The 14,072-nt window shown below is 48.5% G+C and overlaps 3 protein-coding genes across 7 annotated transcripts in view; 2 read left to right on the forward strand and 1 right to left on the reverse strand.

Moving 5' to 3' along the window:
- Positions 1-1,029: 1,029 nt before the first annotated feature.
- Positions 1,030-9,180, forward strand: LOC114790107 (dipeptidyl peptidase 4-like). Its single transcript, XM_028979852.1, has 26 exons — positions 1,030-1,080; positions 1,160-1,247; positions 1,340-1,435; positions 1,513-1,610; positions 1,684-1,758; positions 1,832-1,884; positions 1,951-2,023; positions 2,370-2,490; positions 2,560-2,714; positions 2,980-3,077; positions 3,161-3,290; positions 3,369-3,407; positions 3,480-3,578; positions 3,648-3,718; positions 3,855-3,902; positions 4,052-4,176; positions 6,307-6,357; positions 6,457-6,555; positions 7,642-7,711; positions 7,797-7,991; positions 8,144-8,198; positions 8,267-8,366; positions 8,449-8,507; positions 8,594-8,666; positions 8,844-8,917; positions 9,005-9,180. Exons 1-26 carry the CDS (start codon positions 1,078-1,080, stop codon positions 9,095-9,097), a joined length of 2,241 nt encoding a protein of 746 aa, XP_028835685.1. The 5' UTR covers positions 1,030-1,077; the 3' UTR covers positions 9,098-9,180.
- A 301-nt stretch (positions 9,181-9,481) lies between these two features.
- Positions 9,482-11,039, forward strand: LOC114790108 (glucagon-2-like). The gene is made up of 6 exons (XM_028979853.1): positions 9,482-9,667; positions 9,738-9,840; positions 9,957-10,085; positions 10,343-10,459; positions 10,716-10,859; positions 10,938-11,039. Exons 1-6 carry the CDS (start codon positions 9,550-9,552, stop codon positions 10,960-10,962), a joined length of 636 nt encoding a protein of 211 aa, XP_028835686.1. The 5' UTR covers positions 9,482-9,549; the 3' UTR covers positions 10,963-11,039.
- A 1,612-nt stretch (positions 11,040-12,651) lies between these two features.
- Positions 12,652-14,072, reverse strand: part of LOC114791243 (sodium-driven chloride bicarbonate exchanger-like) — a 30,774-nt gene continuing 29,353 nt past the window's right edge. For all 5 annotated transcript variants that reach the window (XM_028981907.1, XM_028981908.1, XM_028981909.1 and 2 more), the window contains one exon: positions 12,652-14,000. In XM_028981907.1, the coding sequence (XP_028837740.1) occupies positions 13,922-14,000 (79 nt within the window). In that variant the 3' untranslated portion in view covers positions 12,652-13,921. The remainder of the gene's footprint in view (positions 14,001-14,072) is intronic.

Here is a 14,072-nt window from a genome sequence, read left to right on the forward strand (position 1 = left end):
TGGCGGGTGTAGTAAGATGTCCACGCTGAGGCCATCGTGAGGTGACAGAGTGGCTTTTAAAAGCGCCACGCGCTTCCTGTAGATAAGAGGTGTGAACGGGACGCTGACACCGCGGTACGCCACATTACACAGAATCGGGTGGCGCGTCTGTTTGCGGAGGAAATCCGGTCGCCACTCGGTGGAAAGCCGCTCTATTTGAGAAGCTTTTAACAGGCTTTTAGTGTTTTATCTCGCTATCTGAATCTGCTCATCAATGATCGACCTCAGCAGATGTTGCAGGATCCTCCCAGAGCCATCAAAATAAAAAGGGATGGATGAATGATTTCCCACCTCCACTGCAGCAGATAGCAGCCGTAAATGTTATCTTCTGGCCAGCGGGAGCGGAACGCGGCCTGGTCGGACCTTTCACACCCAGCAGCACGTGGCACCATGGCTTCTGGGTGAAGGTCCAGCATGACGCGTTATCTGACAGACAATTAGCAGGGGTTAATGGTTAAAGGCCCATTTATTAATGATCGCCGCCCCGATTCCATGGGGTCAGTGTCAAAAAACGTCCAGGCCCAGCCCAGGAACCAGAGGCGGGACCTTCTCTGCACTGATATGAAGGCCATGACAATTATGAAAAGAAATGGGTGGTAGTGGCCTGGCGGGTAACACACTCGCCTATGAACCAGAAGACCCGGGTTCAAACCCCACTTACTACCATTGTGTCCCCGAGCAGGACACTAAACCCTGAGTGTCTCCAGGGGGGGACTGTCCCTGTCACTACTGATTGAGAAATGCTGTAAACGTGAATGAACGTGCGTGTGAGTGTGTGCATCAGATCCAGAGAGTTTGCTGCATTTCCAGCATTTACGCCCTTCTCCAGAGTGACTTACAGTCAGTAGTGACAGGGACAGTCCCCCCTGGAGACACTCGGCAGTAAGTGGGGTTTGAACCTGGGTCTTCTGCAGGGCCTGCTTCTTATTGGCTGCTTTCTGGTGAGACGACCTTTACTCCTCCGTTACTCCCGCGGAGAGAATCATTCACACGCGGATCCGCGGCCGGACCGGACGGACGGACCGAGACGGACCCACCATGGTCAGTATCCGAGCCGCGGTGCCCGGCCAGGGCGCTTCGGAACCGGCCGTAACGCGCCGCTGCTCCCTGCGCTCCGCAGAACCGCGTCGGGAAAGCGGCGCTGGGCGTCGTGGGGCTGGCGGCCGTCGTGCTTCTCATCGCGGTGCCCACGGCGCTCTACCTCCACGGTAAGAACGAGCTGGTCCCACGTTCTTCTGATCTGATGGTCCAGGTCCAGAGGAAGCACCAGGAGGGTACCTCTTTTTGTCTTCTGTTTTAGAGGACAACGCGTCAGAGTCCAAGAGGACCTTCACCCTGGAGGACTACTTCAACAGCAGCCTTCGGCCCAGATCCTACAGCCTGCGCTGGATTTCAGGTGATCGCCACACACGCTTAGAAATATACGGGTCACCAGGCATGTGGAAGATCTACCATGTCTGGTGCGACCCGCAGACCGAGAGTACCTCCACAAGGCCCGAGATGGAAGCGTCTACCGCCATGATGCGGAAGGAGGAAGTGAAGGAACCGTGTTCTTGAGCAGAGAGGCCTTTGTAAGGTTTGGTTCTGTGCGTTCGGCTGTTCGTGCTGGCGGCCGCGTCCCTCAGGGCCTCTCTCTCTCCGCAGGAGCAGGTGAAGGCCTCCGACTTCGCGGTCTCCGCGGACCAGCAGTACGCCTGCTTGGTTAGCAACTACACCAAGGTGAGCGAGGAGCTGAGGAGTTGGGGGGCCGTGCGGGTCCCGGGGTGCTGATCTCCTGGTTTTATTGACACAGGTCTGGAGACACTCGTTCTTGGCCTCCTACTCCATCTACAGCATTACTGAGCGGTAAGGTGGCGATGAAGCGCGAATTTCCCGCGCCGTTGATGCGGCCTGATGGAGTTTGCTCTGCAGGAGTCACGTTCCTACGCCAGACATCCCCGGTGAAGTCCAGTACCTGGCGTGGGCGCCGGCGGGGAACAAACTGGTGAGCAGATGCATGGGCATTTTTTAAAAGAGCCACGCCCGCAGGAACATTCCGGAAGGAACCAGTAATGCTGGAAACAGAACCTCTGTTCCACTGAATACACCACAACTGGTGCTGGATGCTGAACACCACGGTGGCTTCACGCCACCCGTCCATCATGTCATTTCATGTCCACCTCTGCTAATGTAATGTAATGAGATATTACGCTTGAGATGAATTTATGAAGAATACATGTTTAAAAGTGATGAAGAGCGAGTCTCCTGGAAAATTGCAGTTTGGTAGATGGTCAGCCTCTGGATGGAGAAGAGAGTCTGATGAATTATTAATAATGACATCATCACACCAGGCATTTGTTTGGAATAACGATGTCTATGTGAAGACAAGCCCCACTTCACCAGCCCAGCAGGTAACATCAGATGGGGAGCCGAACAGCCTCCTCAATGGCGTTCCCGACTGGGTCTATGAAGGTACGTGATCAGAAGCTCATGGAACCATTGGCCCATTTCTTTACTAACATTGTGGCTCTTGCTGTGCAGAGGAAATGTTCTCCTCCAACCAGGCCCTGTGGTGGTCTCCTGGGGGGAAGCACGTGGCCTTCGCCCGGTTCAATGAAACGAATGTGCACGACATCGAGTATTCCTGGTACGGGACGGGCCAGTACCCGCACACAGTTACCATTCCGTACCCTAAGGTAGGACCTCCTGACCGAGCAGTCGCCAGGATAGTAACGTTTTACATTTACAGCATTTACCAGACGCCCTTATCCAGACTTACAGTCAGTATTTACAGGGACAGTCCCCCCTGGAGACACTCAGGGTTAAGTGTCCTGCTCAGGGACATGATGGTAGTAAGTGGGGTTTGAACCCGGGTCTTCTGGTTCATAGGCGAGTGTGTTACCCGCTAGGCTACCACCACCCTTTACTGAGTTAGTGGTCATTTCTCATGGCCCCCTCCAGCCCGGAACCCCGAACCCCACCGTGAAGCTCCTGGTCGTGGACACGGAAAACGTGACGAACGTCGCCGAGGTGGCGGTGCCCCGCGCCCTGCGTGACAGGTGAGCGTGACGATTCGCTCGCCGAAGCGCTTCATTCATCTCGCAGTCGGGACCGTCATTCCTCCGCCTGCCCGTCTGCGCAGCGAGCATTACCTGAGCACCGTTACCTGGGCAACAGACACCCGCATAGCGGTCCAGTGGCAGAACCGGACCCAGAACTTGGTCCTGGTCCAGGTCTACGAGCTGCACGGCGCCGCCTGGGCCGAGACTACGGTGAGCGCGCTTCCACGCTCCGGCCTGGTCTGCTGGGGGACGGTGTGTTGAAGGTGCCGTTTCTATCTGTCTTTCTAGACCTACGTGCGGAGCAGTAAGACGGGCTGGGTGGACCGAGTACGTACACGTCTTCTCTTCTCGCCGTGACGTTCACCTCGTCTGGAGTTTACAAGCTTCCGTTTTCCACAGTTTTCTCCATCGGCCCCGGTTTTCCATGCGGACGGGGAAAGTTTTTATATTATAATGAGCGACACAAATGGCTACAAGCACATCCATCACATCCGTGAAGTAAGTTCTGACGTGCTGTCCCCGTCCTCGTCCAGAAGACGCTTTTAAACGTCTCCTTATTTGGCACAGGGGGCGGCGACGGCCATTACAAGTGGAATGTGGGAGGTCATAAGCATTCTGAAAGTGACCACAGATGCCATGTGAGTTACTGGAAACGATTCTTCTCTTTGCCTTTAACCAAGTTTCTAGTATTCGCCAAATCGACAAAAAATATCTTTCAAGATGTAAACACATTGAGATGAAAATGATCCAACTTCTGGGCATGTTTGTTTGTAGATTCTTTGTTGGCAACCAGGACCATCCTGGACAGAGGAACGTTTACAGGTAGGACCAGCATGGCCAGCATCCTCAGTGTGTGAAACTTCACCAGGAAACTGGGCCAGTTAATGACCGCCAGTACTTCATCTCCTTCTTTCCCAGCATGCTTTGCAACTGTAAACAGGATGTTTGCGCTCCCTCACTCTCTTTCCCAGGGTTGCAAGTGGCCCTACAGCATCTAGTCCTGAGTGTTTAACCTGCACGTTCAGTCCTGAAAACTGCAAATACAACTCAGCCAGTTTCAGCCACAACGCCGCTTACTACCGGCTCGACTGTTCAGGTCAGTTTATTCTGGTCCTGGTCCAAACCCAACTATCTCGAGTGTTCGGGTCAGGTTATTCTGGTCCAAACCCAACTATCTCGAGTGTTCAGGTCAGTTTATTCTGGTCCTGGTCCAAACCCAACTATCTCGAGTGTTCGGGTCAGGTTATTCTGGTCCAAACCCAACTATCTCGAGTGTTCGGGTCAGGTTATTCTGGTCCAAACCCAACTATCTCGAGTGTTCGGGTCAGGTTATTCTGGTCCAAACCAAACTATCTCGACTGTTCGGGTCAGGTTATTCTGGTCCAAACCAAACTATCTCAAGTGTTCAGGTCAGTTTATTCTGGTCCTGGTCCAAACCCAACTATCTCGAGTGTTCGGGTCAGGTTATTCTGGTCCAAACCAAACTATCTCGACTGTTCGGGTCAGTTTATTCTGGTCCTGGTCCAAACCAAACTATCTCGAGTGTTCGGGCCAGTTTATTCTGGTCCAAACCGAACTTTCTCGAGTGTTCGGGTCAGGTTATTCTGGTCCTGGTCCAAACCCAACTATCTCGAGTGTTCGGGTCAGGTTATTCTGGTCCAAACCCAACTATCTTGAGTGTTCGGGTCAGGTTTTCTGGTCCTGGTCCAAACCGAACTATCTCGAGTGTTCAGGTCAGTTTATTCTGGTCCTGGTCCAAACCCAACTATCTCGAGTGTTCGGGTCAGGTTATTCTTGTCCAAACCGAACTATCTCGAGTGTTCAGATCAGTTTAATCTGGTCCAAACCGAACCACCTCGAGTGTTCAAATCAGTTTATTCTGGTCCTGGTCCAAAGAGAACCGGCTCGAGTGATCGGGTCAGTTTATTCTGGTCCTGGTCCAAACCCAACTATCTCGAGTGTTCGGGTCAGGTTATTCTGGTCCAAACCCAACTATCTCGAGTGTTCAGGTCAGTTTATTCTGGTCCTGGTCCAAACCCAACTATCTCGAGTGTTCGGGTCAGGTTATTCTGGTCCAAACCCAACTATCTCGAGTGTTCGGGTCAGGTTATTCTGGTCCAAACCAAACTATCTCGACTGTTCGGGTCAGGTTATTCTGGTCCAAACCAAACTATCTCAAGTGTTCAGGTCAGTTTATTCTGGTCCTGGTCCAAACCCAACTATCTCGAGTGTTCGGGTCAGGTTATTCTGGTCCAAACCAAACTATCTCGACTGTTCGGGTCAGTTTATTCTGGTCCTGGTCCAAACCAAACTATCTCGAGTGTTCGGGCCAGTTTATTCTGGTCCAAACCGAACTTTCTCGAGTGTTCGGGTCAGGTTATTCTGGTCCTGGTCCAAACCCAACTATCTCGAGTGTTCGGGTCAGGTTATTCTGGTCCAAACCCAACTATCTCGAGTGTTCGGGTCAGGTTTTCTGGTCCTGGTCCAAACCGAACTATCTCGAGTGTTCAGGTCAGTTTATTCTGGTCCTGGTCCAAACCCAACTATCTCGAGTGTTCGGGTCAGGTTATTCTTGTCCAAACCGAACTATCTCGAGTGTTCAGATCAGTTTAATCTGGTCCAAACCGAACCACCTCGAGTGTTCAAATCAGTTTATTCTGGTCCTGGTCCAAAGAGAACCGGCTCGAGTGATCGGGTCAGTTTATTCTGGTCCTGGTCCAAACCCAACTATCTTGAGTGTTCGGGTCAGGTTATTCTGGTTCAAACCAAACTATCTCGACTGTTCAGGTCAGTTTATTCTGGTCCTGGTCCAAACCGAACTATCTCGAGTGTTCAGATCAGTTTAATCTGGTCCAAACCGAACCACCTCGAGTGTTCAAATCAGTTTATTCTGGTCCTGGTCCAAACCGAACTATCTCGAGTGTTCGGGTCAGTTTATTCTGGTCCTGGTCCAAACCCAACTATCTCGAGTGTTCGGGTCAGTTTATTCTGGTCCTGGTCCAAACCCAACTATCTCGAGTGTTCGGGTCAGGTTATTCTGGTCCAAACCGAATTATCTCGAGTGTTCAGGTCAGTTTATTCTGGTCCTGGTCCAAACCGAACCACCTCGAGTGTTCAAATCAGTTTATTCTGGTCCTGGTCCAAACAGAACCGGCTCGAGTGATCGGGTCAGTTTATTCTGGTCCTGGTTTTGAGTGTGTGTGTGTGTGTGTGTGTGTGTGTTTAGGCCCTGGGATTCCAGTGTACGCTCTCATGAACAATACCAATAGTGGTTCAGGTAGGACCAATAATAATATTATTTTGTACCATACAAACAGGAGTAATATTGAATGAATTTTATATGTTTTATATTTATCAAATATTATCTCTTGTTTAGTGATTAGGGTTCTTGAAGACAATAAGGAATTGGGCAGCATTCTGGAAGGGATGGCCATGCCTGCAGTCGTTCACGGCTCATTTAAGATCGACTCGTACGGTCAGACATCATGCTTTATGGACCTGTTTCTAGATATCTGAAATAAATATATATACATACACTATATGCCTGAAAACGACACCAACAGCCTTCAAATACACCGACTTGGACATTTTGGAGTCTTTCTGTGGAAATGTTGTGCTCATTCATTCTAAGGTTGAGGTTTATTGTCATATGTACAAAGTACAGCGTACAGAGCACCGTGAAATTCTTACTTGAAAACCCCTCCCACGTAGACAGAACATGGGACACGATACATAGAAGACATAGAAGACAAAGTGCAGCAGCAATAAATAAGTTGCATAAAGTGCAGAAGGCTAAGTTGCATAAAGTGAATGTGCATGATTTAAAGTGACAGTGCATAATGTTAAGAGCCACAGTTCCTGTGTGTTGAATAACTGTTCCTGAATCGTGTTGTGCGCGTGTGAATTGTCCCGAGTCTCTTGCAGGACAGTAAAAAGTGACCGTGCAGGATGACAAGTGACAGTGCAGTCAAGTACTTCCATACCAAACTCATCCTATAAGATTTCTGTATTTATCACATACACAGTTCTACAAGTACAACATGCAGTGAAGTAAAGTTCAGCAGGACTTGTCTGAGGTTGACTTTGTCCAAAATGTCTTAACACAGTAAACCCTACACCAAATATCAGAGTGGGCACAGTGCAGTCAGACAGGTTACAATTTCCCAGCATCCTTTACACCCAGAAGTGGATTTCAAGTCCCCATACACCTCTCCCCGACTAGACCTTAGTCAAGTTATAGAATTTCATAGTTTAAGCTGATCTAACATGCCAGGGTAGGCGATTTGCCCAGGGGATGTCCCCCGAAGGCTCGTTCTGGCTGGACAGTAGAAGTTTGGTGAGATGACTGGTGTCCACTGAAGCAAGGTCAGTTCTGGTGATATTTTGCTTACCAACGAGACGAGGAGCCAAAAATACTACTTACCATTTGACCGTCCCTGAGCTGTAAATCCAAATCAGAATCACGTTTATTAATCAGCAATAAGTAAAAAGTCACCGTTACCCATGTACTCTGTAGGCCAGGTAGAAATGATTCTTTATTGGTTCTGTGGGTCTATTTCAGACCTCTGGTACCAGCTGACGTTGCCCCCTGAGTTCGACAAGTCCAGAAAATACCCTCTTCTTATTGATGTGTAAGCTACCAGCAGAAACCTGTAAAATGAAATGTTCATAAATAGAGATATTTGCTAGATTAATATGAGAATCATTTTTTCTCAGCTACGCTGGGCCTTGCAGCCAGAAGTCGGACTTTCGCTTCAGGGTGAACTGGGCCTCTTACTTGTCCAGCACGGAGAAGGTCGTCGTTGCCAGCTTCGATGGCCGGGGAAGTGGTTACCAGGGCGACCAGATAATGCACTCAATCTACCAACGCCTGGGAACCTATGAGGTGGAAGATCAGATAACAGCAGCCAGGTGAGACCCTGACTGGCACAAAGGCATGAAAACCGGCGCTACCGTGATGATGGGTGGGCCAAATCATCTTCACTGCCGCACTGGTGCCCTCTACGGTTGGATGTGCTGCACTGCGGTCTTCTGTGTGTAAAAAACGGTGCATTTCCGCGCAGAAAGTTCATCGATCTGGGCTACATCGACAAAGAGAGGATCGCCATTTGGGGCTGGGTGAGTAGTGGCCAGCCAGCCTGGTGCTGATCAGAGGAGGATCCAGTAATAATGCACGTCATTTACAGTCCTACGGCGGCTACGTCACTTCCATGGCTCTGGGCGCCGGGAGCGGCGTGTTTAAATGCGGAATGGCCGTTGCCCCGGTCTCAAAATGGGAGTATTATGGTATGTAGAGTAACTCCGGCACCTCTGGGAACGCGTTCTGTGTTCTAGATCCGCCATACTGAGCCTCTGCTTCCCCCGTCAGACTCCATCTACACCGAGCGCTACATGCGACAGCCATTCGAGAACCGAGGATCCTACGACGTAGGTGATCGATCGATCGATCGATCGGTTGGTTGTTCTGATCCTGATTCTCATTCTGGAAATATTCCCACTTTTCTCCACGTCAGAACTCAACCGTAACAGGAAGAGCAAAGAATTTCTCGTCCGTGCAGTACCTGCTGGTCCACGGAACAGCAGATGGTAAAGACGGCCACGTCCACCTGACTACAACGCAATGTCTGGAAGAGTCCACTCTTCAGTCAACAAATTAGCTGCTTTTTGCTTAAGTAGCCCTAATTGGGCAACAAGGCCGAGAGCAAACAAGTAATGGTCGTTGCGGAGACCACCGGGGGACTAACGCCAGATCTGCTCTTTCAGACAACGTCCATTTCCAGCAGGCGGCGCAGATCTCCAGAGCTCTGGTTGAGGAACAGGTTGACTTCGAGTCCATGGTAAGAGGAGATGAGAGACCCTCGTCTGTTTTTTTTAAACTGGTAATGACGCCCTGTCCTGTCCTGTCCTCCTCTGTCCTGTTTCAGTGGTACACCGACAAAGACCACGGCCTGGGCGGCTCAGCCAACCATCATGTCTACACCCACATGAGCCACTTCCTGCTGAAGTGCTTCAGTTAAATCACATTCAGCTCTTTATTCTGTACAAAATGGCACTTTTTATACCACGTGGCCTCGTGTCCTAATTTGAATTTGTCCACAGTTGCTTTTGGCGAAATGAATTGCAGACTGTGAACATTTCAGCTGTATAAAAATGTCCTCTTATACATTTAAATGGAATAAAATAGTGAGCTACGTGAGTCCCGCAGTCCCAGTCTTTCGATCCGTTTGGTGTGGAATATAATGGTTTCGTGTCGTATGTAAGGACTGACATTTCGTAGCTCTGCCGGAAGTAAAAGTTCCTGATTCGGAACTCCACGCCGCTGTTTTTCCTTCAGAGCGGCATCTCTTATCTCCACCTGATGTTGCCACATCTTCAGACCAAATTTATCCATCCAGCCGGTGTAATGGGTTGAAAGTAACGTGTGTGAGTGTGAGTGTGTGTGTGTGTGTGTGTGTGTTCTGCGGGTGACATGCCCACCCGCCCTGGTTATAAAAGACGCAGGAGTCCAGCAGTAGACCAGGAACCTGCGTTGGACGGAGACGATCACAGACGCCTCCCTGCCGGTCTTCAGTCCAACGGGAACCTTGGTGAGTCTCCGCTCCCCCTGGACTGCAGCAGGAAGACGTGGTAACGTTCTCACGTCAGCTGTGTCTCCAGCTCTCGCCATGACAGGCTTCCACAGCCTCACCGGGCTCCTGCTCCTCGTCCTTCTGCAGAGCAGCAGACAGGTTCCAGTGCTACCGGATGAGGGAGACGTCAGGTAAACCTCTGCACTCCTCTCACACGTCCAGAGCTGAGAACTTTTCATTTGAATGGATGGTCCACGTGGAGACCAACACGGAAGGTTATTTCATGTCACTTATTTACGGTGAGCAGCACAGAGCCACAGGCCGTCCCCCACATGAAGAGACATTCAGAAGGAACCTTCTCCAACGACTACAGCAAATACCTGGAGAACAGGAGAGCGCAGGACTTTGTGCAGTGGCTGATGAATTCTAATAGAGGGTGAGTGATGGTTTCTTCCAGGACGAGAGACACTTCAGATCAGACCAAATGGCTTACGTGTGAGAGACAGGCTCGTTTACATGGCTGTCCTGGACGTTTGGAAGCGGGCTCCATTTTCAAATGACTATGTGTGGGAATTGTGGAGCGTCGCATTGCCCCATTATCCCATCTTGACCAATAATCTTATAAGACTGGCTGAATATTTTGTCAAAATGCCGGCGAATGTCCATCGTCGTGACATGTCCTTTCCATTCCAGCGAGCCATCAAGGCGACACGCAGATGGCACCTTTACCAGCGACGTCAGCTCCTACCTGCAAGACCAGGCGGCCAAGGACTTCATCTCCTGGCTGAAAACGGGAGCCGCCAAAAAAGAGTAGGCCCCTCCCCCTGCCACGCCCACGTCCACGCCCACACGCACCCAGCACCAGCCTGTAAGGCCGATCCTGCAGGAACCCGAGCGAGATGAATTGGTCCTGTGATGTTGTGCTAATAAAAGGCCCTGATTGAAGCCGTGTTCATTTGTATCTGCCGCTTTCTACACACATTTCTACACACACATCTGCTTTCTACACACACCTCTACACACTGTTCACGTCTTCCTTCTGCATATCATTACCATCATTATTCAGGCCTGTAGAGCTGAGACGGGACAGCGCGGTGCGCCGAAGGCATGTAGATGGGAGCTTCACCAGTGACGTGAACCAGGTTCTAGATAGCATTGCTGCAAAGCAGTACTTACTGTGGGTCATGAACTCGAAACCTCCACAGACGAGGTAATAACCGTGGCGTGGAGGAGCCGCTCCGTCTTCTCCACCGCGGTACTGACGCAGCTCTTCTCTCTTCTGTTTCAGTAACAAGCGAGATGGGGATCAATGAGAAGACCGGTGTGAGTCGGCCGTATTCTGCTCAAAAGCCATACTGCTCAGCACAGCCCATGTTAAAGCCCATAGCCATCTTCTTTTTTTTTTTACCTCAAGCACTGTGTTCTGAAAGCAAAATGACATTAAGAATCATGTACTGACTTGAAAAAAATACGGATATTTTTCTACAGATTGCTTGTTTTTCTATATTTGTAACTTAAAAAAATACTCAGGTTCAAATTTTGGTCCATTGACAGATTTCGTGCTGTGCAAAATAAACTGCTGTTCCTCTGAATACTGAAGTGTGTCATGAAACTCTGAGGCGAATAATTCAGTCTTGTGTGTTCCAATAGCAAGTTCAAACTATCCAACAGGTGGCGCTGCTGCATCAAAGAAATCCTACTAATAATCAGTAGACCTTATTTCTAGTGGAGGTAATGAATGTCTCATCACTGTGAGAAGGACCTCAGTAGATACATCCAGATTGACAAAGTTCTGTGGATGCAGAATGAAACGTCTCTACATTAAAGAAAGAAAGTCCAGTTGCCGCGACTCAACTTTCAGACAAATTCACCTGGATGGCTGAGAATCTACCTCCAGCCTGACATCCACACAGCGGGATGGACGAAGACGTGCTCTGGACCGACAGGCCTGTAGAGACGCCCCTGCGGTGACGTACAGATCATCGATTATCTGCCCCCGCAGATAACTAATGATTATTAATAGGATGGTAGTATCTTTGTGGTATAGACACCAGCCTATAAACCAGAAGCGCACAGAGTCCCAGGTTCAAACCCCACTTACTACTATCGTGTCCCTGAGCAGGACATTTAACCCTGAGTGTCTCCGGGGGGGGACTGTCCCTGTAACTACTGACTGTAAGTCGCTCTGGATAGAGGGGTCTGGTAAATGCTGTAAATGTAATGATTCGCTCGACTGTCATGCATACAGTGACCACTAGAGGTCGCCACCTGCATATGTCCTGTTCCGTTAGCGTGACGTGTCAGTTTCTCAGCATCATCGTCTTCATAAACCTGAGACACAGGCCACGGTTTCTGATAAGGAGCACGGCTATTGGACAGTCCTGCCTTTTGTCTTAAGCGTTTCTGCTCGGAAGTCCGTGCCCAGACTCGTCACCGTGAGGCGTGGCCGCGCTGTGGGTGGTTTCGAATGTTCCTAAAGCCCGGCCAAGTAAACTACGGTACAGGCCAAAAAACTGGACACCTTCTCATTCAACGCATTTTCTTCATTTTCATGACCATTTACGTTGGTAGATTCTCACTGAAGGCATCAAAACTATGAATGAACACATGTGGAGTTCTTAACAAAAAAAGGTGAAATAAGTGAAAACATGTTTTATATTCTAGTTTCTTTGCTCTGATTACTGCTTTACACACTCTTGGCGTTCTCTCGATGAGCTTCAAGAGGTCGTCACCTGAAATGCTTCTCCAACAGTCTTGAAGGAGTTCCCAGAGGTGTTTAGCACTTGTTGGGGTCCAGCTCACCCCAAACCATCTGGATTCCACTGGATTCCAGGTCTCCACTTTTTGTTAAGTCCAGAACTCCACAAGTGTTCATTCATAGTTTTGATGCCTTCAGTGAGAATCTACCAATGTAAATGGTCATGAAAATAAAGAAAACACATAGAATGAGAAGGTGTCCACACTTTTGTCCCTACATGAGGAATAAAACTCACACATTTGAATAAATGTTTAATTCATTTTATTAACTTTCACATTTAGTTATTTGAAAAGATCACAATAATACATTTTGTTAATTTGAAATGAGGAAAGAATGATTAGAAATGAATACTGATTAAAAGGAACATTGGCATTGCTCAGAATTCATGAGGAATTGAGGCTCCCCAGCCTGCTTATATATCACATTTACAGTAGAGTAATCATAAGACTTTATACACAGACAAAATACATCATGGAATGTACAAATATACCAAATCTGACCATTGAACATGATATAATGCCCACTAATGAAATTATTATTGCATCTCTTATATGCACAGTTATGGAACAGGGTTCGTTCCAGACAGGAACCTCTCAGAAGTCAAGCATGCGCTTCAAGACGAGAGTCCACCACCAACACTCAGCTACGAGATGGACGGAATGATATGTGAGCGCAGATCTCCTCTTTAAATAAATTAAATGGACATGTGCATGTCCACTATATATATATATATGTATGTATGTATGTGTGTATGTGTGTGTGCATGTGTGTTTGACCTCCCTGTAAAAAACACACTTACTTATTCGTATACACGTATACATATAACTACACTTTATATGAACGGAACGGGCAGTACGAGGTCAGTACTAGTGGTTCAGACTGGAGAATAAAATAAAAAACAACATGTACGGCAGGTCCAAGCACCTTATAACTCCAGAACGTATATTATTCCATCATTATTTGATCTTTTTGTACAACACTTCTAAAAAATTAACTGCTATTTGACAATAATCCTTCTGACTAAAATATGGCTGAGACTGTTTTCCATGTAGGTTGGCAAACGTATTTTCAGTTAAAATAAACTAGTTTTTAAAAAGTAACTGGAGATTTTGCAAGATACAACATTGTTCCAAAAGGATATTAATCTACAGTCAAAAATACAAAACCATACAAAATACGTACTATTCTGAGTAAAGCAAAAAGTTGTTTAAAGATGTAATATTCAACTATTAATCTGAAGAATTACTTCCTTTCTCTAACCGCCAGCCGCAGCTGGTATGACACACACACACACACACACACACACACACAAGACACTCACACACACACACACACACACACACACACACACACACACACACACACACACACACACAGAGACAGTTAAACTGGTACAACAACACAAACGCAGGTGCAAATTTAGCAAATTTGCAGACACGGACACGATTAAAAGTGACTGGAATGTGGCACAGAGTGTGTGTGTGTGTGTGTGTGTGTGTGTGACAGGAGAATCGTCACAAACTGGTCTCTCTGTCCAGGCTCTTCTCCACGTCTCTCCTCCGCTCGCACCCTTTGCTTCCTGCTCCAGGAAAGCTGCACAGGGAGAGACGCCGGTTAGATCTGGGCGGTGCCGCGGCCGCGGTGTGTGTTTGGTGCTGATGCAGG

This window comes from Denticeps clupeoides, chromosome 5 (genome assembly GCF_900700375.1).
Source record: "Denticeps clupeoides chromosome 5, fDenClu1.1, whole genome shotgun sequence".
NCBI lineage: Eukaryota > Metazoa > Chordata > Actinopteri > Clupeiformes > Denticipitidae > Denticeps > Denticeps clupeoides.